Below are 25,234 nucleotides of genomic sequence, written 5' to 3'. Positions count from 1 at the left end.
TTGGGTCCGGGGTCAAGTTTGGGTCAAGCTCGGTTATTGAACCGAACTTTTAACTAAAGTTCGGCTAAGCCTGGCGAACCCCAAGATCCACAGGTCTGTTCTTCCCTATTCATGTAGATTTAGGGAGGTCAAACTATATGTAGATGGTAGAAGGTCTGCAAACTATGTCATATGAAGAACGGCTAAAAGAACTAGGGATGTTTAGGTTGAAAAAGAGAAGGCTGAGAGGAGACTTAATAGCGGTCTACAAATATCTGAAAGTCACAGTGCAGAGGGAACTACCCTATTCTTATTAGCACAAGAAAGTACAAGAAGCAATGGGATGAAACTTATAGGAAGGAGATTCAGATTAGACATTAGGAAAAACTTTCTGACAGTGAGGGCAGTCAGGGAGTGGACCACGGAAGGTGGTGAGGTCTCCATCAATGGAAATCTTCATTGATTTCACTAAATAAAATAACTGGAATATATATAGAAAGAGAAATTATTAAAACTCATTATCACATACAGACGCAGACAAAAAACAAGATACAGGTGTTGTAGGAGTGTTAGGGATGGAAAACTCAGGGAGGGTTCACGTATAGGGATGAGCGGTGATTAGTGGCAGACAGAAAATTAAGAATGGACTTTCCTATGAATGTTCGTTCCCCCTTTATTGGGCCTTTAAGGGAGTTTAAGAAAACATGTTATCCCCTATCTAAAACATCGGTGAATCTGCACCGGTCACCAGAACAGGGCACTTTTATCTCCTACATTGGTGTGGCAATGAGCACGCTCCACCGCTGTTCCATTAATCATCTATTGTTCTACCGGTCAACTTTTTTTTAGCAGCTCTTTAGAGAAGGAATGGAGTTTTGGTCGGGCTTCTGACCTGATGCTCTATTATAAAAGTTCTCCACCGGGAATAAAATATTCCTCTTTACTGCCGATCGGCACGGGTCCCAGTGTTCAGACATCCCCTAGTCAGTGACTTGTCACCTATCCTATAGATATGAGATAATTTTTTTTACTTGCCAACCCCTTTAGGGCAGAGTTATGCATTATTATGATCAATGGCTGCCAAGTATGTACATTGTCTTTTGGAATATTAGGTAGGCTAAAATTAACTTTTTGCTTCTTCTAAGGTCTATTCCTCCACGTGTTCTTTACCATAACTCAGTGTGCTGAACTTCTAAGTCCTATAACCAGCTGAGGATACCATAAAGTTATAACACAGTACCAATATAATGCCATCAGATACAGTGGGGACAGAATAGCTCTGCTTCTGCACCACGCGCTGAGCCGGCGCCGCAGTATAGACGACGTTTATGGGTTTAATGAACAAAAATGTCTAAAAGTTCATGAAATAGGAATACTTTTCTAAGGCACTGTAGGATTGTGTCTGACAGAAGATGTGTAAATGACCCCATACTATATACTAGTAAGAGACGGACTTAAGAGACGGACTCACCGGTAGTTGTTGGAGAAGACGTTGTAACTGGAAAATTGTTTAAAAGAGACCATTTAGGATTACAATACCATATAATACTGCGATAAATCTGCCATAAAGTGCCCATATCCTGCTCCAACATGCCCATATAAGACGGCAATATGTTATGATGGTGCCATGGTTGCCTTGTTGCACTGTGTTGCTAATTGCGATTCTCACAGGTTTTGAATTGATTGGCAGAAAAAGAAACTTTTATTCCTTTTATAATGGCGCCTCGGTGCACATGCTCCACAGCTGCTCTATTCTTTCCTTATGTAGCTGCCTAGCGCTCATCTTTTTCCGGCAGCCACAAAGAGAACGAATGGAGCAGTGATCAGGAATCTGACATGCTGCTTTAATATGTAAAGGGATTTAAAGTCCCCGTTGGAAATAAAAATTCCATTTTCTGTCAATTGGTCCTATTTCATGTCCTTGAGAACATGATTAAGACCTGAGGCGTCGAAACGCGTTGTTCTGCTGCCATCCGACTGATATGCTGTACCTGCTGGAATTTTAATATGCATTGGCACAATAAAATAGATTTTTAATTTCCCATTCCTGGCGCTGGAACTCTCTTCCTTTTCTACTATTGATTGACTGCCAAGTCAAATCCGTGCGCAGGATCTGGAACACACCAGCAAGGCAGTACGGTGAGCTGGATTACCCCTTTCCCTTTTTACTTGAACTTTTAACTAAAGTTCGGCTAAGCCCGGCAAACCCAAACATCCACAGGTCTGTTCTTCCCTATTCATGTAGATTTAGGGAGGTCAAACTATCTGTAGATGGTAGAAGGTCTGCAAACTATGTCATATGAAGAACGGCTAAAAGAACGTTTTAGTTTAGTTTGTCATATGAAGAACGGCTAAAGAACGGATGTTTAGTCTGAAAAAGAGAAGGCTGAGAGGAGACTTAATAGCGGTCTACAAATATCTGAAAGGTAGTCACAGTGCAGAAGGAACTACTCTATTCTCATTAGCACAAGGAAGTACAAGAAGCAATGGGATGAAACTTAAAGGAAGGAGATTCAGATTAGACATTAGGAAAAACTTTCTAACAGTGAGGGAAGTCAGGGAGTGGACCACGGGAGGTGGTGAGGTCTCCATCAATGGAAATCTTCAAGTGGAAACTGGATAAGCATATAGCTGGGATGATTAAGAAAAGTCTGCACTCGCAGGGGGATGGACCCGATGGCCCCTGAGGTCCCTTCCAACTCTACCATTCTATGATTCTGTGATTCTGACCTGTCACTCTATTATAAAACCTCCCCCCGGGAATAAAATATTCCTCTTTACTGCTAATCGCTGTGGGTACCAGGGTTCAGACATCCACTAATCAGCAACTTAGCACCTATCCCGAAGATATGAGGTAATTTTTTTCACTTGCCAACCCCCAACTCAGAGTTATGTGTTATCTACATTGACTTTTGGAGTCTTACGGGATGTAGCCTAAAATTAACTTTTTCTTTCTTCTAAGGCCTATTCATATAACCAGTTGAGGATACCATTAAGTTATAGCACAGTGCCATCAGATACAGTTTGGACAGAATACTTTCTGCTGTTGCACCGTACGCTGAGCCAGCGCTGTAGTATAGACGACGTTTGTGGGTTTAAAGAGGAAACATGTGGAAAAGTTCATGACGTATGAATACTTTTCCACGACACTGTAGGATCGTGTCTGAAGGAAAATGTGTAAATGACCCCATACTATATACAAGTAAGAGAAGGACTCACCGGTAGTTGTTGGAGTAGATGTTGTTGTATCTGGAAAATTGTTTAAATGAGACAATTTAGGATTACAATACCATATAATACTGCGATAAACCTGCCATAAAGTGCCCATATCCTGCTCCAACATGCCCATATAAGACGGCAATATGTTATGATGGTGCCGTGGTTGCTTTGTTGCGTTATTGCGGGTCCCACAGGTTTTGAATTGATTGTCAGAACAAGAAACTTTTATTCCTTTTATAATGGCGCCTCAGTGCACATGCTCCACCGCTGCTCTATTCTTTCCCTATGTAGCCGTCTAGCGCTCATCTTTTTCCGGAAGCCACAAAGAGAACGAATGGAGCAGTGATCAGGAATCAGACATGCTGCTTTATTATGTAAAGGGATTTAAAGTCCCCGTTGGAAATAAAAATTCCATTTTCTGCCAATTGGTCCCATTTCAGTCCTTTAGCACCATGAAAAAAAAAATTGTCTCAAATAACTCCCTTTAACCCTTTACAAGCAGTTATGTCCTCCTCTAGTAGATCAACTCTTTAGAAGCATCTGTATCTTTCTCTTACAGAAGAAACACTTAGGAGCAACTTTATCTTTCTTCTTCATCCAGGCGGCATAATACACAGAGATGTCTTATTACATTACCAATAAATAATATTCAGCTGTCCAGTAGAGGGAAGGACTCACCGATAGTTGTTGGAGAAGACGTTGTTCTAACTGGAAAATTGTTTAAAAGAGACAATTTAGGATTACAGTACTATATGATACTCCGATAAACCTGTCATAAATGTATGCTGAAGATTTGCACAAGCATCGTTGTGCTCAGCCCAGTGCAAGCCGCTTTTAGTGTTTCAACGGCTGGAAGTGGGGTTAACAACAGCATGGTCAGATGTAGTGTGTGGCAAAGAAAAAAATGGAAATGCCCCACCGACGGAAGTGATATGTTTATGGCTGGCTGTATGTGGGCAGAAACCTGAACTGCCCAATTATTGACTTCCATTGGGGTTCAGGTCAAGTCCGGGTCCCAAACTGAACTTTAACTAAAGTCCGGCCTAACCTGCTGAACTGAACTTCTATGGGTTCACTCATCTCTACTTATATGGTGTTCAGGGTCAAGTTTGGGTCCGGGGTCAAGTTTGGGTCAAGCTTGGTTATTGAACCGAACTTTTAACTAAAGTTCGGCTAAGCCTGGCGAACCCCAAGATCCACAGGTCTGTTCTTCCCTATTCATGTAGATTTAGGGAGGTCAAACTATATGTAGATGGTAGAAGGTCTGCAAACTATGTCATATGAAGAACGGCTAAAAGAACTAGGGATGTTTAGGTTGAAAAAGAGAAGGCTGAGAGGAGACTTAATAGCGGTCTACAAATATCTGAAAGTCACAGTGCAGAGGTAACTACCCTATTCTTATTAGCACAAGAAAGTACAAGAAGCAATGGGATGAAACTTATAGGAAGGAGATTCAGATTAGACATTAGGAAAAACTTTCTGACAGTGAGGGCAGTCAGGGAGTGGACCACGGGAGGTGGTGACGTCTCCATCAATGGAAATCTTCAAGTGGAAACTAGATAAGCATATAGCTGGGATGATTAAGGAAAGCCTGCACTCGCAGGGGGATGGACCCGATGGCCCCTGAGGTCCCTTCCAACTCTACCATTCTATGATTCTATGATTCTGACCTGTCACTCTATTATAAAAGTTCCCCCTTGGAATAAAATATTCCTCTTTACTGCCGATAGGTAATTTTTTTCACTTGCCAACCCCCAAGTCAGAGTTATGTGTTATCCACATTGACTTTTGGAGTCTTACGGGAGGTAGCCTAAAATTAACTTTTTCTTTCTTCTAAGGCCTATTCATATAACCAGTTGAGGATACCATTAAGTTATAGCACAGTGCCATCAGATACAGTGGGGACAGAATAGCTCTGCTGTTGTACCGTACGCTGAGCCAGCGCTGTAGTATAGACGACGTTTGTGGGTTTAAAGAGGAAACATGTGGAAAAGTTCATGACGTATGAATACTTTTCCACGACACTGTAGGATCGTGTCTGAAGGAAAATGTGTAAATGACCCCATACTATATACAAGTAAGAGAAGGACTCACCGGTAGTTGTTGGAGTAGATGTTGTTGTATCTGGAAAATTGTTTAAATGAGACAATTTAGGATTACAATACCATATAATACTGCGATAAACCTGCTATAAAGTGCCCATATCCTGCTCCAACATGCCCATATAAGGTGGCAATATGTTATGATGGTGCCGTGGTTGCCTTGTTGCACTGTGTTGCGTTATTGCGAGTCCCATAGGTTTTGAATTGATTGTCAGAACAAGAAACTTTTATTCCTTTTATAATGGCGCCTCAGTGCACATGCTCCGCCGCTGCTCTATTCTTTCCCTATGTAGCCGCCTAGCGCTCATCTTTTTCCGGAAGCCACAAAGAGAACGAATGGAGCAGTGATCAGGAATCAGACATGCTGCTTTATTATGTAAAGGGATTTAAAGTCCCCGTTGGAAATAAAAATTCCATTTTCTGCCAATTGGTCCCATTTCTGTCCTTTAGCACCATGAAAAAAAAATTGTCTCAAATAACTCCCTTTAACCCTTTACAAGCAGTTATGTCCTCCTCTAGTAGATCAACTCTTTAGAAGCATCTGTAGCTTTCTCTTACAGAAGAAACACTTAGGAGCAACTTTATCTTTCTTCTTCGTCCAGGCGGCATAATACACAGATGTCTTATTACATTACCAATAAATAATATTCAGCTGTCCAATAGAGGGTAGGACTCACCAATAGTTGTTGAAGAAGACGTTGTTGTAACTGGAAAATTGTTTAAAAGAGACAATTTAGGATTACAGTACCATATAATACTCCGATAAACCTGCCAAAAATGTATGCTGAACATTGGCACAAGCATCGTTGTGCTCAGCCCAGTGCAAGCCGCTTTTAGTGTTTCAACAGCTGGAAGTGGGGTTAACAACAGCATGATCAGATGTAGTGTGCGTCAAAGAAAAAAAATGGAAATGCCCCACCGACGGAAGTGATATGTTTATGGCTGGCTGTATGTGGGCAGAAACCTGAACTGCCCAATTATTGACTTCCATTGGGGTTCAGGTCAAGTCCGGGTCCCAAACTGAACTTTAACTAAAGTCCGGCCTAACCTGCTGAACTGAACTTCTATGGGTTCACTCATCTCTACTTATATGGTGTTCAGGGTCAAGTTTGGGTCCGGGGTCAAGTTTGGGTCAAGCTTGGTTATTGAACCGAACTTTTAACTAAAGTTCGGCTAAGCCTGGCGAACCCCAAGATCCACAGGTCTGTTCTTCCCTATTCATGTAGATTTAGGGAGGTCAAACTATATGTAGATGGTAGAAGGTCTGCAAACTATGTCATATGAAGAACGGCTAAAAGAACTAGGGATGTTTAGGTTGAAAAAGAGAAGGCTGAGAGGAGACTTAATAGCGGTCTACAAATATCTGAAAGTCACAGTGCAGAGGTAACTACCCTATTCTTATTAGCACAAGAAAGTACAAGAAGCAATGGGATGAAACTTATAGGAAGGAGATTCAGATTAGACATTAGGAAAAACTTTCTGACAGTGAGGGCAGTCAGGGAGTGGACCACGGGAGGTGGTGACGTCTCCATCAATGGAAATCTTCAAGTGGAAACTAGATAAGCATATAGCTGGGATGATTAAGGAAAGCCTGCACTCGCAGGGGGATGGACCCGATGGCCCCTGAGGTCCCTTCCAACTCTACCATTCTATGATTCTATGATTCTGACCTGTCACTCTATTATAAAAGTTCCCCCTTGGAATAAAATATTCCTCTTTACTGCCGATAGGTAATTTTTTTCACTTGCCAACCCCCAAGTCAGAGTTATGTGTTATCCACATTGACTTTTGGAGTCTTACGGGAGGTAGCCTAAAATTAACTTTTTCTTTCTTCTAAGGCCTATTCATATAACCAGTTGAGGATACCATTAAGTTATAGCACAGTGCCATCAGATACAGTGGGGACAGAATAGCTCTGCTGTTGTACCGTACGCTGAGCCAGCGCTGTAGTATAGACGACGTTTGTGGGTTTAAAGAGGAAACATGTGGAAAAGTTCATGACGTATGAATACTTTTCCACGACACTGTAGGATCGTGTCTGAAGGAAAATGTGTAAATGACCCCATACTATATACAAGTAAGAGAAGGACTCACCGGTAGTTGTTGGAGTAGATGTTGTTGTATCTGGAAAATTGTTTAAATGAGACAATTTAGGATTACAATACCATATAATACTGCGATAAACCTGCTATAAAGTGCCCATATCCTGCTCCAACATGCCCATATAAGGTGGCAATATGTTATGATGGTGCCGTGGTTGCCTTGTTGCACTGTGTTGCGTTATTGCGAGTCCCACAGGTTTTGAATTGATTGTCAGAACAAGAAACTTTTATTCCTTTTATAATGGCGCCTCAGTGCACATGCTCCACTGCTGCTCTATTCTTTCCCTATGTAGCCGCCTAGCGCTCATCTTTTTCCGGAAGCCACAAAGAGAACGAATGGAGCAGTGATCAGGAATCAGACATGCTGCTTTATTATGTAAAGGGATTTAAAGTCCCCGTTGGAAATAAAAATTCCATTTTCTGCCAATTGGTCCCATTTCTGTCCTTTAGCACCATGAAAAAAAAATTGTCTCAAATAACTCCCTTTAACCCTTTACAAGCAGTTATGTCCTCCTCTAGTAGATCAACTCTTTAGAAGCATCTGTAGCTTTCTCTTACAGAAGAAACACTTAGGAGCAACTTTATCTTTCTTCTTCGTCCAGGCGGCATAATACACAGATGTCTTATTACATTACCAATAAATAATATTCAGCTGTCCAATAGAGGGTAGGACTCACCAATAGTTGTTGAAGAAGACGTTGTTGTAACTGGAAAATTGTTTAAAAGAGACAATTTAGGATTACAGTACCATATAATACTCCGATAAACCTGCCAAAAATGTATGCTGAACATTGGCACAAGCATCGTTGTGCTCAGCCCAGTGCAAGCCGCTTTTAGTGTTTCAACAGCTGGAAGTGGGGTTAACAACAGCATGATCAGATGTAGTGTGCGTCAAAGAAAAAAAATGGAAATGCCCCACCCACGGAAGTGATATATTTATGGCTGGCTGTATGTGGGCAGAAACCTGAACTGCCCAATTAGTGACTTCCATTGGGGTTCAGGTCAAGTCCGGGTCCCAAACTGAATTTTAACTAAAGTCTGGCCTAACCTGCTGAACTGAACTTCTATGGGTTCGCTCATCTCTACTTATATGGTGTTCAGAGTCAAGTTTGGGTCCGGGGTCAAGTTTGGGTCAAGCTCGGTTACTGAACCGAACTTTTAACAAAAGTTCGGCTAAGCCCGGCGAACCCCAAGATCCAAGGTCTGTTCTTCCCTATTCATGTAGATTTAGGGAGGTCAAACTATCTGTAGATGGTAGAAGGTCTGCAAACTATGTCATATGAAGAACGGCTAAAAGAACTAGGGATGTTTAGGTTGAAAAAGAGAAGGCTGAGAGGAGACTTAATAGCGGTCTACAAATATCTGAAAGGTAGTCACAGTGCAGAAGGAACTACCCTATTCTCATTAGCACAAGGAAGTACAAGAAGCATTGGGATGAAAGGAAGGAGATTCAGATTAGACATTAGGAAAACCTTTCTGACAGTGAGGGAAGTCAGGGAGTGGACCACGGGAGGTAGTGAGCTCTCCATCAATGGAAATCTTCAAGCGGAAACTGGATAAGCATTTAGCTGGGATGATTAAGGAAAGCCTGCACTCGCAGGGGGATGGACCCGATGGCCCCTGAGGTCCCTTCCAACTCTACCATTGTATGATTCTATGATTCTGACCTGTCACTCTATAAGAAAAGTTCCCCCTGGGAATAAAATATTCCTCTTTACTGTCGATCGCTGAGGGTCCCAGCGTTCAGACATCCACTTATCAGCAACTTAGCACCTATCCCGAAGATATGAGGTAATTTTTTTCACTTGCCAACCCCCAAGTCAGAGTTATGTGTTATCTACACTGACTTTTGGAGTCTTACGGGAGGTAGGCTAAAATTAACTTTTTCTTTCTTCTACGGCCTATTCATCAGATAACCAGTTGAGGATACCATTAAGTTATAGCACAGTGCTAATATAATGCCATCAGATACAGTGGGGACAGAATACTTTCTGCTGTTGCACCGTACGCTGAGCCAGCGCCGCAGTATAGACGATGTTTGTGGGTTTAAAGAGGAAACATGTGGAAAAGTTCATGACATATGAATACTTTTCCAAGACACTGTAGGATCGTGTCTGAATGAAAATGTGTAAATGACCCCATACTATGTACGAGTAAGAGAAGGACTCACCGGTAGTTGTTGGAGTAGATGTTGTTGTATCTGGAAAATTGTTTAAATGAGAAAATTTAGGATTACAATACCATATAATACTCCAATAAACCTGCTATAAAGTGCCCATATCCTGCTCCAACATGCCCATATAATACTGCAATATTCTATGATGTTGCCCGTGGTTGCATGGCCTTTGTGTGTATGTGCTGAAGTAAAGAGACTCAGATTGGCTGTTTAGAAGCAGCTATGTCTTCTTGTGGTAGTTTATCCCTTTACAAGCAGTTATGTTCTCTAATTTCTCAGCTCTTTAGAAGCAGCTATGTCCTTCTCTTGCAATGATTAATCCTTTAGGAACAACTTATCTTTCTTCTTCATAAAGGCTGCACAATACACAAAGGTGTATTATTACATTACTCATAGAAAACAATATTTGGCATTCTGGCAAAGGGAGTGAGGAAGATGGCGCTGGATTCTATGTGACAGTGTCCAACTAGTTTTATGACCCTGCGTCTACATTATCTATGAATACATTAAGGACTGACTTCTAGGTCCTGATGCAATTGGTGGAAGATAAATAGAAAGAGATATCATTAAAACTCAGCATCAGATATCAAGGAAGAAAAAGAACACTACAGGTGCGGTAGGGATAGATTTGGAGGTGGATTAGTGTAATGGATATAAACAGTTACGGTAATTTATGGAGGTCATACTAGCTGCAGACAGCTATGTACAATCATAGTGCTGGCTACTTTTTATTTTTGCTTTAATAGTGGTGCTTTTATACCTACCTATCTAATGCTATTAAAGGACCAACAATTAGCTACATGGAAGATGATTGTTTTTCGACCGAATGGTATTATTTGTACACAGAACAATTGGTAGTATGATCGTTCTGTGCTCATTGACTATCGTGTTATTTGCGGAACATCTCTTGTGGACGATATTATGCCGAGTACAATACATTTTAAGCTTGCTTAAAATTGATCACTCCCAACAAAAAAAGCATTTTGCCTGTTTATTGGGTGATTGTTTCAACAGGGCAAAAATTAAGAATGGACTTTCCTATGAATGTTCATTCCCCCATTAAATGGGATTTAATAGAACATGTTATCATATATCCAAAGCATGGATTATCTTGCACTGCTCATCATAACAGGTCCCTTTTACTCTGAGAAGCAAAAGGCTAACAATGTTTTGACGTTTTGACTTTCAGGCTAAATATCTCACCATCCACTACAGCTTTGAGCAAGAGACGACCTTCATTTTATAGACAATCATCTTGGCTATCTCATACATAACTTTTATTTGCAGCTATTTAGCATATGATTAGTTATGCAGATTCTTATCATGTCACTGCATTGTTACTGTTTTGCTCCTGAAAATCTCAATTTTAATTTTTATTATTTTGTTAATATTTTGTAAATCCACCTTTCAGCTCTGCCTGATTCTTTCTGGGCATCCTCTCTATCAGATTCAAGCATGTCTCAACTGAAATCTGATCCCCGGTCTCTTCTACACGTTCCTAATGTTGGTGTATACTGCTCGGGTCTCTTCTCCATGTCCCCAGTGTTGGTGTATACTGGTCAGGTCTCTTCTCCACGATCCCAGTGTTGGTGTATACTGGTCAGGTCTCTTCTCCACGTTCCCAGTGTTGGTGTATACTGGTCAGGTCTCTTCTCCACATTCCCTGTGTTGGTGTATACTGGTCAGGTCTCTTCTCCATGTTCCCAGTGTTGGTGTATACTGGTCAGGTCTCTTCTCCACGTTCCTAGTGTTGGTGTATACTGGTCAGGTCTCTTCTCCACGTTCCCAGTGTTGGTGTATACTGGTCAGGTCTCTTCTCCATGTTCCCAGTGTTGGTGTATACTGGTCAGGTCTCTTCTCCACGTTCCCAGTGTTGGTGTATACTGGTCAGGTCTCTTCTCCACGTTCCCAGTGTTGGTGTATACTGGTCAGGTCTCTTCTCCATGTTCCAAGTGTTGGTATATACTGGTCAGGTCTCTTCTCCACGTTCCCAGTGTTGGTGTATACTGGTCAGGTCTCTTCTCCATGTTCCCAGTGTTGGTGTATACTGGTCGGCTCTCTTCTCCATGTTCCCAGTGTTGGTGTATACTGGTCAGGTCTCTTCTCCATGTTCCTAGTGTTGGTGTATACTGGTCAGGTCTCTTCTCCATGTTCCTAGTGTTGGTGTATACTGGTCAGGTCTCTTTTCCATGTTCCCAGTGTTGGTGTATACTGGTCGGCTCACTTGGGGATGTATACAGCTTTTTCATCTGCTCTACCCACAAGATTGGGTGACATCTGGGATCTGTGGGGACAATCTGCTCCTCTACTCCATTGTCATTGAACCATTTCTTCCCCAATCTCACCGTATGCTTCGGGTCATTGTCCTGCCAGAACACTGTTGTCCTTTCCATTCCCATAGTACTCGAGTGTAAGAAGTAACTTGTCTTGTAGACACTCACATATAGCTCAGCTTTGAGAGCAGAATTGATCTTGTTTAAGTATCTATCAACATTGGTTGTGAATCAACCCCATATCATCAGGCGTCCTCCAAAGCACTTGTCAGTTACTTCAATTTCTCGATCTGTTAGCCTCGTTTCCTTTCTTTCTTCTAGACTCATTTGTCCCCATCAGAGCGTAGTCTGCTGACTTTTGTCTCATCGCTCCAAATCCCCTGTTTCCAATCTTCTACGCTCCACTTTTCGTACTTTCTTGCAAACTCGAGCCAATGCGTCTTCTGATAATATTGAAGTTGAGGCTTCTTCACCTTGTTTCCGGCTATCATTTTAGACTTGTGTAATGTACGTCGCTCGGTGCTTGCATGGACGTCTGTGATCTCACTATTATGAAGCATATGAGCCGCCTCCACTGCCGGGTTTGTCGCCCCAGAACTGATAGACCTTGTGATGAGCGTCTTGTTGACTCCAATATTTTGCCTGGACGTCACCTCTTAGCTTTTCATAGGATGGACGGACTTCATTCGTATTTTTCCACCTGTCATGGCCTCACATGATGCAGTTTGGTAATTTTCTTTGCCAAGAGACCACTATCGATGAGCTGGATGATGTTGCTTCTCTTTTCTTGGTAAATCTTCATGACTGCGCCTCGATTCAGTCCAGTGACCTTTCACTTGTGAATCAACCTAATAACACACTGAGGTATTAGGGAATGTGAGGACAGGTTGTGATTTGTAGTATACAGGGAGAAAAATATTTTTCCATCACAAGGAGCAAAACAGTAACAATGCAGTGACATGACAAGAATCTGCATAACTGATCATATGCTAAATAGCTGCAAGTCAAATTTATAGATGAGATAGCCAAGATGATTTTCTATAAAATGAAGGTCGTCTCATGCTCAAAGCTGTAGAGGATGGTGAGATATGGAGCCTGAAAGACAAAAGATCAAAACATTGTTACCCTTTTGCTTTTCAGTATAATCACACTCTGCTTCTGCACAGCAGGTATTGCAGTATAGACTGTTTTTTTTATAAGCCAGTCTAGACTATGTGGATCTGCAGAAGCTTTTCTCATGGATATATTATTTTGATTCTCAACTAACTGGGCCCAGACTGTCCTTATAGTGCTTACTTGAATTGCATTAGCAATGTAGATGAACCCCAAACTATTGTGCTTTTTTTTTTGCTTTTTTCATCTTAGTAAGCCACAAGATATTTTGGAAAAGGTTTAATACTAATCTGAAGCCAGCCTATGTAGATGCCAGGGTCTTGGGGAACTCATAACAATTTGGGTTAGATAGTGGACCCACAATGATTTTGCCGACCTGAGAAACATCTGAAAAGGGCTCTATAAAGGAACTTATATATTTAGAAAGCTTTTGTATTAATGCTTCATTTAATATCCCAATAGCCATGTCACTCAACTGCAAAAGCACATGTTTTTGTATTTCCCCACATTACTGTTATGTTTATCAATGCACTGTGGATTTTATAACATCAGTAATTGTAATGTTACTAGAATATTATATGATATCTTCTTACTTGTTGTGGTTTGAGTTGTTACTGGTACTGTGGGATAAAAAGACAAATGAAATTTACAATACAGAATTATCATAGTAATAAAGAACTGTAATCATAGTTCTCAGCTGCAGCCGCTGAAAACACATTTCTAATGCTGTTTTGTTTAGTGAGTAGGACAATAGCCCTGACTGGTGACAGCCCTGTGGATTATACCTCAGCATCTCGTACATTAATGGCCTATAGTAAGGACAACTATATAACTGCTATAATACCGCCATCTAAGTGCAAGAATATAACTACTATAATACTGCCCCTAAATACAAGAATATAACTACTATAATACTGCCCCTAAATACAAGAATATAACTACTATAATACCGCCCCCTAAATACAAGGATATAACTACTATAATACTGCCCCTATGTACAAGAATATAACTATTTTAATACTGCCCCTATGTACAAAAATAGAACTACTATAATACTGCCCCCTATGTACAAGAAAAGAACTACTATAATACTGCCCCCTATGTACAAGAAAAGAACTACTATAATACTGCCCCCTATGTACAATAATAGAACTACTATATTACTGCCCCCTATGTACAAGAATAAAAGTGCTATAATACTGCCTCTATAATAACCTCTTACATTACATATAAATACTAGCTGTAGTACCCAGGTTTTGCCTGGGATAGTAACTGTCTCTCTGTCTCTCTCCCAGTCTCTGTTTGTCTCTATCTCTCTCTTTCTGTCTCTGTATGTCTGTCGCTGTCTGTCTCTTTCTGTCTCTGTGTGTCTGTCGCTGTCTGTCTCTGTCTGTCTCTGTGTCTGTCTGTCTCTGTCTGTCTCTGTTAATCTCTGTGTGTCTGTTTCTCTGTCTGTCTCTTTACCTGATTGTCTGTTTGTGTATCTCTGTCTGTCTATTTCCGTGTCTGTCTCTGTGTGTCTGTCTCTGTCTGTCTCTTTCCCCATGTGTCTCTTTCTCAGTGTGTCTCTTTCCAGGTCTGTCTCGTACCCTGTCTGTCTCTTTCCCTGTCTGTCTCTTTCCCCATATGTCTCTTTCCCTGTCTCTCTCTGTCTCTTTCCCTGTCTCTGTCTCTTTCCCTGTCTCTTTCCCTGTCTATTTCCCTGTCTATGTCTCTTTCCCTGTCTGTCTCTTTCCCCATATGTCTCTTTCCCCGTCTCTCTCTGTCTCTTTCCCTGTCTCTGTCTCTTTCTCTGTCTCTTTCCCTGTCTATTTCCCTGTCTATGTCTCTTTCCCTGTCTGTCTCTTTCCCTGTCTGTCTCTTTCCCTGTCTATCTCTTTCCTTGTCTCTGTCTCTTTCCCTGTCTGTCTGTCTCTGTCTGTCTGTCTCTTTCCCTGATTCTTTCCCTGGCTGTCTCTTTCCCTGTTTGCCTCTTACTGTGTCTGTGTCTATGTCTGTTTCTCTCTCTCTCTCTGTCTCTCGCTATCCATCTTCCCACCGACATCTTATTACCTCACACATAGGCGTCTTATACTAAATTTCTTTTGTTCCTATAGCAACCAATCACAGCTCCTATTAATGACCTGTAGCTCGCAGCTCCATTGACTTTAATGGAGGAAGGTTTTTTTGGAGAGTAACTGTAAAGCGCGGGGTTAAATTTTCCCGTCAAAACACAGCCTATTACGTTCCCTGAGTCACATGGGGCGTCTGTGCAAAATTTTGTGAATGCAACGGTGCGGATTCCTTTAGCAGATAAACACACATACACACACACATACATACACACATACATACACTCAGATTTATACATTACATGTATATTATTAAATAATTTTACAGTTATATAAATACTATAATATTAGGACACATTCTTCCCCAGGTTGCGGTTATATTAATTGGCTCATAAAGTAGAGCTGTTTTTATTAGTTGTAACTAGGACATGATAAAGCAGATATTTGGTGTAATTACAGGTTCGGCTCCTTGTTTGATGCGTCCTACACCCTCGTTAATTGGAGATATGTTATTCTTTTTCATTGCTCCTTATTGTGTAGTAGTAGAAAGTTACGAGGAGCAAAACGTGAAAACAAGAACATTAGATGAACCCCCATTCTTTAACCATTGAAAACTACTGTGATTTTCGTATCTTAATAAGCCCCAAAATATTCGGGAAAGGGGCTAACATTAATATGAAGCCAATGCAGGCAGATGTCAGGTTCTTAGGGAACCAACAGCAAACTGGGCTAATAGAGGAGCCACAATCATTTTGATGACCAATGGCCGATAATCACCTGAAAAGGGATTTATATATTTTCGAAGCTTCTATAATAATGCTCTATTTAACACCCCTTTCACTCATGTGCAAAAGTAAATGACCCCTTCATATTAATACACTTTTCTGTTTCAGAAATTCCAAATGTATCAATGCAGAACCACAGATAGTATATTGTATTTCCACACATTACTGTTGTGTTAATCAATAGATTCTGGAAATCACAAAATAGCAATAATTATAATGTTACTAGAATATTATACGATGTCTTCTTACTTTGTGTGGTCTCAGCTGATGCTGCGGAAAGAAAAGAAGAGACATTAATGATATTTACAATACACAATTATTGTTAGTAAGGAATAAAAAATTCTAATACTTATCCTCAGCTGCAATTACTGAAATCAAATGTTTAATGCTGTTTTTTTTAGTGCATAGGAGAATAGCCCTGACTGGTGATGTAGAACTACTATAATACTGCCCCTATGCACAAGAATATAACTACTATAATACTGCCCCTATATACAAGAATATAACTACTATAATACTGCCCCCTATGTACAAGAATATAACTACTATAATACTGCCCCCTATGTACAAGAATATAACTACTATAATACTGCTCCTATGTACAAGAATATAACTACTATAATACTGCCCCCTATGTACAGAATATAACTGCTATAATACTGCTCCTATATACAAGAATATAACTACTATAATACTGCCCCTATGTACAAGAATATAACTACTATAATACTGCTCCTATGTACAAGAATATAACTACTATAATACTGCCCCTATGTACAAGAATATAACTACTATAATACTGCCCCTATGTACAAGAATATAACTACTATAATACTACCCCCTATGTACAGAATATAACTGCTATAATACTGCTCCTATATACAAGAATATAACTACTATAATACTGCCCCCTATGTACAAGAATATAACTACTATAATACTGCCCCCTATGTACAAGGATATAACTACTATAATACTGCTCCTATGTACAAGAATATAACTACTATAATACTGCCCCCTATGTACAGAATATAACTGCTATAATACTGCTCCTATATACAAGAATATAACTACTATAATACTGCCCCTATGTACAAGAATATAACTACTATAATACTGCCCCCTATGTACAAGAATATAACTACTAAAATACTGCCCCCTATGTACAAGAATATAACTACTATAATACTGCTCCTATATACAAGAATATAACTACTATAATACTGCCCCTATGTACAAGAATATAACTACTATAATACTGCCCCCTATGTACAAGAATATAACTACTATAATACTGCTCCTATATACAAGAATATAACTACTATAATACTGCCCCCTATGTACAAGAATATAACTACTATAATACTGCTCCTATGCACAAGAATATAGCTACTATAATACTGCCCCTATGTACAAGAATATAACTACTATAATATTGCTTCTATGCACAAGAATATAACTACTATAATACTGCCCCAATGTACAAGAATATAACTACTATAATACTGCTCCTATGCATAAGAATATAACTACTATAATACTGCCCCCTATGTACAAGACTATAACTACTATAATACTGCCCCTATGTATAGGAATATATCTACTATAATACTGCCCCCTATGTATAGGAATATAACTACTATAATACTGCCCTTATGTACAAGAATATAACTACTATAATACTGCTCCTATGTACAAAAATATAACTACTATAATACTGCCCCTATGTACAGGAATATAACTGCTATAATACTGCCCCCTATGTATAAGAATATAACTACTATAATACTGCCCCCTATGTATAGGAATATAACTACTATAATACTGCACCCTATGTGCAAGAATATAACAACTTTAATACTGCCCCCTATGTACAAGAATATAACTACTATAATACTGCCCCCTATGTACAAGAATATAATTACTATAATACCACCCCTATGTACAAGAATATAGCTACTATAATACTGCTCCTATGTACAAGAATATAACTACTATAATTCTGCCCCCTCTCTACCAGAATATAGCTACTATAATACTGCACCTATGCACAATAGTAGAAATACTATAATACTGCTCTCTATGTACAACAATAGAACTACTATAAGATGCTGCCTCATTTCATATGTAATATTGTGTAATTCCACAGTTAAAATAATATTAGGACACACTTCTCACCAAGCTGCAGTTATGTAAAGAAGCGCTCTCACACACTGTGTATATGTGTATGTCGTATGTATGTTATATATACCCATATATTGTCACCTTCTACAGCATTCTGTGCTGCTGTTGCTCCTCTTCTCAGTGACGTCACCGCTCTTCAGACTGGGTTTTACAATGTAATCCTAAGTGTCAGAACGAGGTTCCATAGACTTAAATTGTAGAAGAGACTTCCGGCTCACACATGAAGCAGAGAGCGAGCCGCAGGGTCTGTAGAGCGATGACATCACTGAGAAGAGGAGCAGAACAGCGCTGGAAACGGGAGAAGGTGACAGTATGGAAGTATAGTAACAAACACTACTCTACATACACATATACACAGGTCTAGTAAAAATAATACTTTACGGGATGGCTTCATTATTTGGCTCATAAACAAGAGCAGATTATTTTATGAATTGTAACTAGGGCATAATGTAACAGCCATTGGTTTTAATTATGGCTTAAGTTCCTTGCTTGGAAACGTCCCACAGTCTCATTAATTGTAGACATATTATACTTTTTAATTGTTCCTTATTGTATAATCATTTATACTCCGGGAAAGTACATTTACGAGGCGTAAAGCATGTGAGAAGAAAACAGCAGTTGGCCAATCTCATTGGGGATATCCCTCAGCTAATACACTGACAGGCTCGGCCGTCGACCAGCTGTGCTCTTGTTAGTAATTGGGTTTGCAGCAGTTAATTTCTGCTAGCCTGTGGATTGCTGCTGGAGTCACATGTTGCAAGAGACCTATCACAGTCGCCGCCGTCCTTTTTAAGATGGTGGAGCCTGTTCTCCCATGCCGATGATAGCTTTATGCGATCCCGGTCGTTGTGCTTTGTGATCGAGTTGCAGGTGAACTTCCATGTGCTGTTTGGTGTGTTGTGGAATTACTCTTGTTGTCTGATTATTTCCTCCCTTCCTTTAGTTTCCTCCTGATCACGTATTATCTATACCTCTGTGTGTGATTACTGAGAGTTCGAGTTTTGGTTTTCCCCCGTTTGTTTATTTATGCATGATCTACCACTCCCATCCCGGCCCTTTCCTGGGTGGAGGGAGAAAGGCCACCAGACCAGGGATGTTCATAAGCTAGGGTAAGGAAGGCGGCCCAAACATCGTCACCTTCAGACGTACCTTTGGGAACAGGGTCATTGAGGGTTACGCCCTAGCCTGAGGGCCAGTTTAGGCTCCCCTGTCCCAAGAGATCCTGCCACACCCCAGGACAAACATATCAATCTCCCAGAATGCACAGTGCACATTGGCACTAACCCTAAAAGCGCTATACTGTCATTCTCTTAAAAAAAACACAAAAGCAACATACAGGATCAAAGAGTTCTAAACCAAGAAATTAAGACGAGGAGAGGACCATTTATGATCTTCTTAATAGGTCATCTTCTTCTCATAGTAAATTCTTGCAGACAATATATTCTTATAGACCTCCACTAGGTTCCTATTTAATGGTAGTACCGTATCTCACCATAAAGTGTGAACCAAAATAAGGGTGGGAGCATGGCTGTATGAAAATAATTTTATGGCAGTTACAGAAAAATGCTAAAATTTAGATTTTAAAACAACATTTTAAACAATGAATGTTCCACTGGCTGACCAATGAGGCATAATCTGACCAAATCACAACGAACCCTAGAGAGGGGCCATCAAGTATGACCGACGGAGGCTCATTTCCTTAAGGTCCACCCTTCTAGTTATCTGTCGAAAGACCTACAGAATTTTAAAATTACATACCATCTCCAATATATACATCTTCAAAAACATACATTACCTTCAGAACTATACACCATTTTCACAACTATATAGCACATTCAGGATTATATAACAACTTTGCAGCTATAATTCCTCTTCAGAACTATACTGCACCTTCAAGACTGAAGAACACCTTTAGAACCATACACCATCTTCAGAACCATACACCATCTTCAGAACTATTCAGAACACCTTCATGACTGTATAACACCTTCAGGACTGTACAAGACCTTCAGGACAGTACACCATCTTTAGAACTATACACCATCTTCAGAACTATACACAACCTTCAGAACCATACACCATCTTCAGAACTATTCAGAACACCTTCATGACTATATAACACCTTCAGGACTGTACAAGACCTTCAGGACTGTACACCATCTTTATAACTATACACCATCTTCAGAACTATACACAACCTTCAGAACCATACACCATCTTCAGAACTATTCTGAACACTTTCATGACTATATAACACCTTCAGGACTGTACAAGACCTTCAGGACAGTACACCATCTTTAGAACTATACACCATCTTCAGAACTATACACCACCTTCAGAACCATACATCATCTTCAGAGCTATTCAGAACAGTTTCATGACTGCACAACACATTCAGAACTATACACCATCTTCTGAACTATACATCATTTTCAGAACAGCATGCCATCTTCAGAACCATACCCCATCTTGATAACCATACGCCATCTTCAGAACTATACACCATCTTCAGAACCATACCCCATCTTCAGAACTATACACCATCTTCAGAACCATACACCATCTTCAAAACCATACACCATCTTCAGAACTATTCACAATACCTTCATGACTGTACATCATCTTCAGAACCATACACCACCTTCAGAATTATTCAGAACACCTTCATGACTGTATAACACCTTCAGGCCTATGCAAAACCTTCAGAACTATACCCCATTTTCAGAACCATACACCATCTTCAGAAGTATTCAGAACACTTTCATGACTATACAAACATTCAGAACCATATACCATCTTCAGAACCATATACCATCTTCAGAACCATATTCCATCTTCAGAACTATATACCATCATCAGAACCGTACACCATCTTCAGAACTATTAACTATTAACACCTTCATGACTGTATAACACCTTCAGAACTATACAAACATCATCTTCAGGACTATACAGCACATTCAGTGTTAGTAGAGGAAGGAGTTGAATTTCTCTTATCATACTGAAATAATTGCAGACCTTTGTGTTGGACAATCCACCAATATAGCTAAGTCCTAGAAGGTGAATGTGCTTGAACTAAATATTGCAATGTCTATACCTAGCCTCTAAAACTAAGAGACACTCCAAAAACACACAAATACATTTGCCAAGATACTAGTCTATATCTCCTCCAGATTATATCTGATATCTGAATGTCTCACCTGGTGCTTGAAAGCAGGACAATAACAGCATCAATATTGATGCTAAACAAGTTGGGCGCATCATCTTTCCTGGTGCCAGATTGATGTTCTCGCTCTTGGTCAGATATGATAATTATACTACATTTCCTTCTCGGCTTAGCTTATTTAAAGCCTTGGAAACACACCTTTCTTGGCAGACGCAACAATAGAATAATTTCTCAACTGTTATCATGTCTCATCGTAAAGATATCTCTCTGACAAGGCTCTTGAATGGTCCTAGGAGGGACATGTTTAGGAGGAGTTTGACTTGTCTAGGAGGGACTTGTTTTGGAGGAGCTTGGCTTATCTTGTTATTGTGAGTGGAACGATAGTTATCAAACTTGTTATACAGTTGTGTCCACCAAAATATTCTGCTTTCTTTTTTCTCTTTGAAGAACCTTTTATGAAGACCAAGGGACACCAAAAAATAGGCAGTGGACAAAGCGAATAATCCTAAAGTCAAGGGGATTATGGACATTTCTGACTTAAATGGGTTGTTTTATTTGGACAATCCCCATTTTTACCAAAGTTCTACCAATGTTGAGTTTCTCATGGACGATCTAACTGCTGTTATCGGGGAAAAAAGGGAAATGTTGGGCTAGATGTGGGTCCAAATGGAATCCCCTATGTAATTTCATAGAGCATCTTCGATTGTAAACCTTCAAAACAATCAGTGATAAACAATAAAAATATTAGTTATCATTGGCGAAAAAGAAGGTGTTTCTTTACCCAGGACGTATCTCCTATATACCGCTAGGTCTGATGTTATTGCTGACTTGCATTTCACACATATTTGGCTCATACTTTTTGCAGTTCTGATGCATAAGACACATAATGACTATAATATTAACATACATTGATATGCTGTACTTACCATACCTAACTTAATATGACATAATGTAGCACATCTCATGTCATGATCAAACATTTATATCTCACTAGATGATTTTTGCATAGTAATAAACTATGGTGTTGTCCACGTCTTGGTCCACTTCTTCTTGACTGCTCGAATCCTCAGAGTAAAATAAGAAAAGCTTATACTCACCTCCTGCGCCATTCCAGCCTCCCAGTGCTCACCTGACATTATGTCACGTGAGGACTTCAGACAATCAGCGGCTGCTGACCGCCTGCAGCTTTTATTATTTCATTGGCCTATTGGCGATAGCGCTCATATGACATAACAATGACCCAGCGCCAACATTGCTGAATCGGTGCCATTGCAGGAGGTGAGAAAATATTGTTTCTAATTTCTAGGAAGACCCCGAATTGGTAAAACATGGGTTGTCCAGCGGTGAACAATCCCTTGAAATAACAAGGTGTTACTACACCACAACAGGGTCTACAATAACTCATAGGAACCAACAAAGGATATGGCTGTCCTGGACAGTTCAGAACATAATCCTGGGATTCATGTGGCATTTGTCACACTGAGTTTTGCACAATCTTTGCCGACTGTCATGCCGGCTTTGGGCTCTGTTCACATTGCAGATTCTGACACTCAACCCGATGGTTTCTCTGGTGTTTGGGATCAACACAGGCAGACTTGGGCGTCTACCTGCTGTGTGCTGATTCATAGGCAGGCTAGCAAGAGTTAATCTCTGCTGGTCTGTTTTCTCTTTTGATCACATGTTGTGAGGAGGCCTATTACATCTGCTCCTCTCCTAGTTATACTGTTGGAAACCTTCCACCCATGCCAGCTATAGTTTGTCTGTGTTGGTCTCTGAGGTGTGGTGTCCCAGACTCTCTGGAGAAAGTTGTGCTTATTGCTTGGTGCAGTTGTGGAGTTTATCCCTGTTGTTTAGTAGCTTCCTTCCTGCTCACATCTGCTCCCCTCCTATTTACGCTGGTTGAAACCTTCCACACATGTCAGCTATAGTTTGTCTGTGTTGGTCTTTGAGGTATGGTGTCCCAAACTCTCTGGAGAAAGTTGTGCTTACAGCTTGGTGCAGTTGTGAAGTTTAACTCTGTTGTTTAGTAGCTTCCTTCCTACTTTTGTTTTACCTCCAGAATCTCTTATTGTCTTAACCTTTGTGTGTGCGTGCTGTGTGACAGAGTTTTGTTTTTCCCTTGTCTGTCTTTATCTGTTGGTTTCATCACACTCCTGTCCTCTCCCTCCCTGGGGTGATCGGGAATCAGATCAGGACTGGTCAGGAGCAGGGCTGGGAAGGAGACTCAGGCATCTCCACCATCATGAGTATCCCTGAGATTAGGGATAGCATTGGGCCTCCTAGCTTGAGGGACAGCTTAGGAGCCCCGGTTCCCTGATATCCCATAGTCATTATGATAGTATTAGTTCAGTTCAGATTTTTTGTAAGAAGCCAGTGAACAAGATAACTGGAGTGCAAGACCCTTATATCTTAGTGTTTCTTTAACCCTTTCACGACCTTGGATGTATATATATATGCCATAGGTCGTGTGCTCCCTGGTTACCATAATCTGTGCACTGATCAGCAGACATCTGTGACTAACAGGTGTGGGTGGATCAGAGATTGACCCGCGCCTGCTAACCACTTAGATTGCGCTGTCAAAATCTGACAGTGCACGTTAAATGGGCATGACGGGTATTGCGCTATTCCCTGCCACCATCGGCGACCCTGTGACGCGATCATGGGACACTGTGGTGTTGCCATGGTAGCGTGGGGTCAGCTGATGACCCCTGATGCTACCATGACTCACTTCCTCTGAGAACCGACAGAGCGCCGGCGCTCACAGGAACAGTGCATTTTTGCTGATCAGAGCGACACTGCAGCATCACTCTCATCAGCACATGTGATCACAGTGTGGAGTCATAAATTCCCCTAGCGAGGCTAGTAAAATCAATAAAAAAAGTTAAAAAAGTTTTAAACAATATGAAAAAAGTTAAAAAAACTTAAATGTTCAAACCGCCCTCCTTTCCCCTTTTTGAAAATGAAACAATAAAAAAAAATTAAAAATATACACATATTTGGTATCGCCGTGTTTAAAAAAATCCCCAATCTGTCAAAATATAAAATCAATTTATCTGATCTGTACTCGGACTAGCAAGAAAAAAATTCCAAATGCAAAAAGTTAAGTTTTTTAGTCGCCACAACATTGCATTAAAATGCAATAACAGGCGATCAAAAAGATGCATCTACGCAAAAATGGTATAATTAAAAACACGAGCTCAAGACGCAAAAACATGCCATCACTAAGCCCCAGATCCCAAAAAATTAGAACGCTACGGGTCTCGGAAAATAGCGACAAAAGCGCTATTTTTGTTTTGGGGAAACTTCAGAATTTCTTTTCACCCCTTAGCTGAAAGTAAAAGTATACATATTTGGTGTCTAAGAACTCGTACCAATCTGAGGCATCATACCGACACATCAGTTTTACCATATAGTGAACGTGGTAAATAAAACACCCCCAAAACAGTCGTGCAATTGCACTTTTTTTGCAATTACACCGCACTTGGAATGTTTTTCCTGTTTGCCAGTAGACTATATGATAAAACGAATGGTTTCATTCAAAAGTACAACTCATCCCCCAAAAAACAAGCCCTTATATGGCTATATTGACAGAAAAATAAAAAAGTTATGGCTCTTGGAAGAAGTGGAGGAAAAAACGAAAACAAAAAATGAAAAATCGCCGGGAGATGAAGGGGTTAATGTCCCAGCTCGAGTGTAAAATGAAGCTCTAGGAATTGTGTGACAAAATTTCTGATGAGGAAAAATGTGTGACCTGATAAAGTGTTTAAAAAAAATCTGTATCTTTACATATGGGAGCTGCCATGTAATTACTAAAAAATCACCGCAATTAATTGAATAATTACTGTAATTACTACTTAATGTTGATCTTATCATCATAAAGCCTCATGCATTAATGTAAATATACGATGCAGTCAGTGGCATAAGTATAGTCCGATGAATCCTGGTGCAAAACTTGGACCTGGTCCCCACTGTATGCTGGTCCTGATGTATGGGCCATTAGCTTTCTAAAGTCTTTAAAGACATATCAGTTGTCGCCTCCCTCTTCATTATGTAGTAATGTCCCCATCCTGTACTATTGTCAACC

The 25,234-nt window shown here is 40.3% G+C and overlaps 1 protein-coding gene across 50 annotated transcripts in view; it reads right to left on the bottom strand.

Annotated features, from left to right (window-relative positions):
- The window catches only part of LOC142250962 (uncharacterized), an 87,625-nt gene extending 66,339 nt beyond the window's left edge, over window positions 1–21,286 (bottom strand). For 44 of the 50 annotated variants that reach the window (XM_075323356.1, XM_075323368.1, XM_075323383.1 and 41 more), the window contains exons 1-11: window positions 21,185–21,286; window positions 16,050–16,070; window positions 13,558–13,584; window positions 9,573–9,602; window positions 8,080–8,109; window positions 7,395–7,424; window positions 5,978–6,007; window positions 5,293–5,322; window positions 3,877–3,906; window positions 3,199–3,228; window positions 1,451–1,477 (exon numbers count right to left, since the gene is read on the bottom strand). In XM_075323356.1, the coding sequence (XP_075179471.1) occupies window positions 1,451–1,477; window positions 3,199–3,228; window positions 3,877–3,906; window positions 5,293–5,322; window positions 5,978–6,007; window positions 7,395–7,424; window positions 8,080–8,109; window positions 9,573–9,602; window positions 13,558–13,584; window positions 16,050–16,070; window positions 21,185–21,248 (349 nt within the window). In that variant the 5' untranslated portion in view covers window positions 21,249–21,286. The remainder of the gene's footprint in view (window positions 1–1,450; window positions 1,478–3,198; window positions 3,229–3,876; window positions 3,907–5,292; window positions 5,323–5,977; window positions 6,008–7,394; window positions 7,425–8,079; window positions 8,110–9,572; window positions 9,603–13,557; window positions 13,585–16,049; window positions 16,071–21,184) is intronic. The other 6 variants (XM_075323370.1, XM_075323407.1, XM_075323362.1 and 3 more) reach the window with 5 other exon arrangements.
- Window positions 21,287–25,234: the final 3,948 nt, after the last annotated feature.

Source organism: Anomaloglossus baeobatrachus, chromosome 9 (assembly GCF_048569485.1).
Source record: "Anomaloglossus baeobatrachus isolate aAnoBae1 chromosome 9, aAnoBae1.hap1, whole genome shotgun sequence".
Lineage (NCBI taxonomy): Eukaryota > Metazoa > Chordata > Amphibia > Anura > Aromobatidae > Anomaloglossus > Anomaloglossus baeobatrachus.
Note: the sequence above shows the minus strand (reverse complement) of the source record. Positions and strands in the feature narration are given on the sequence as shown.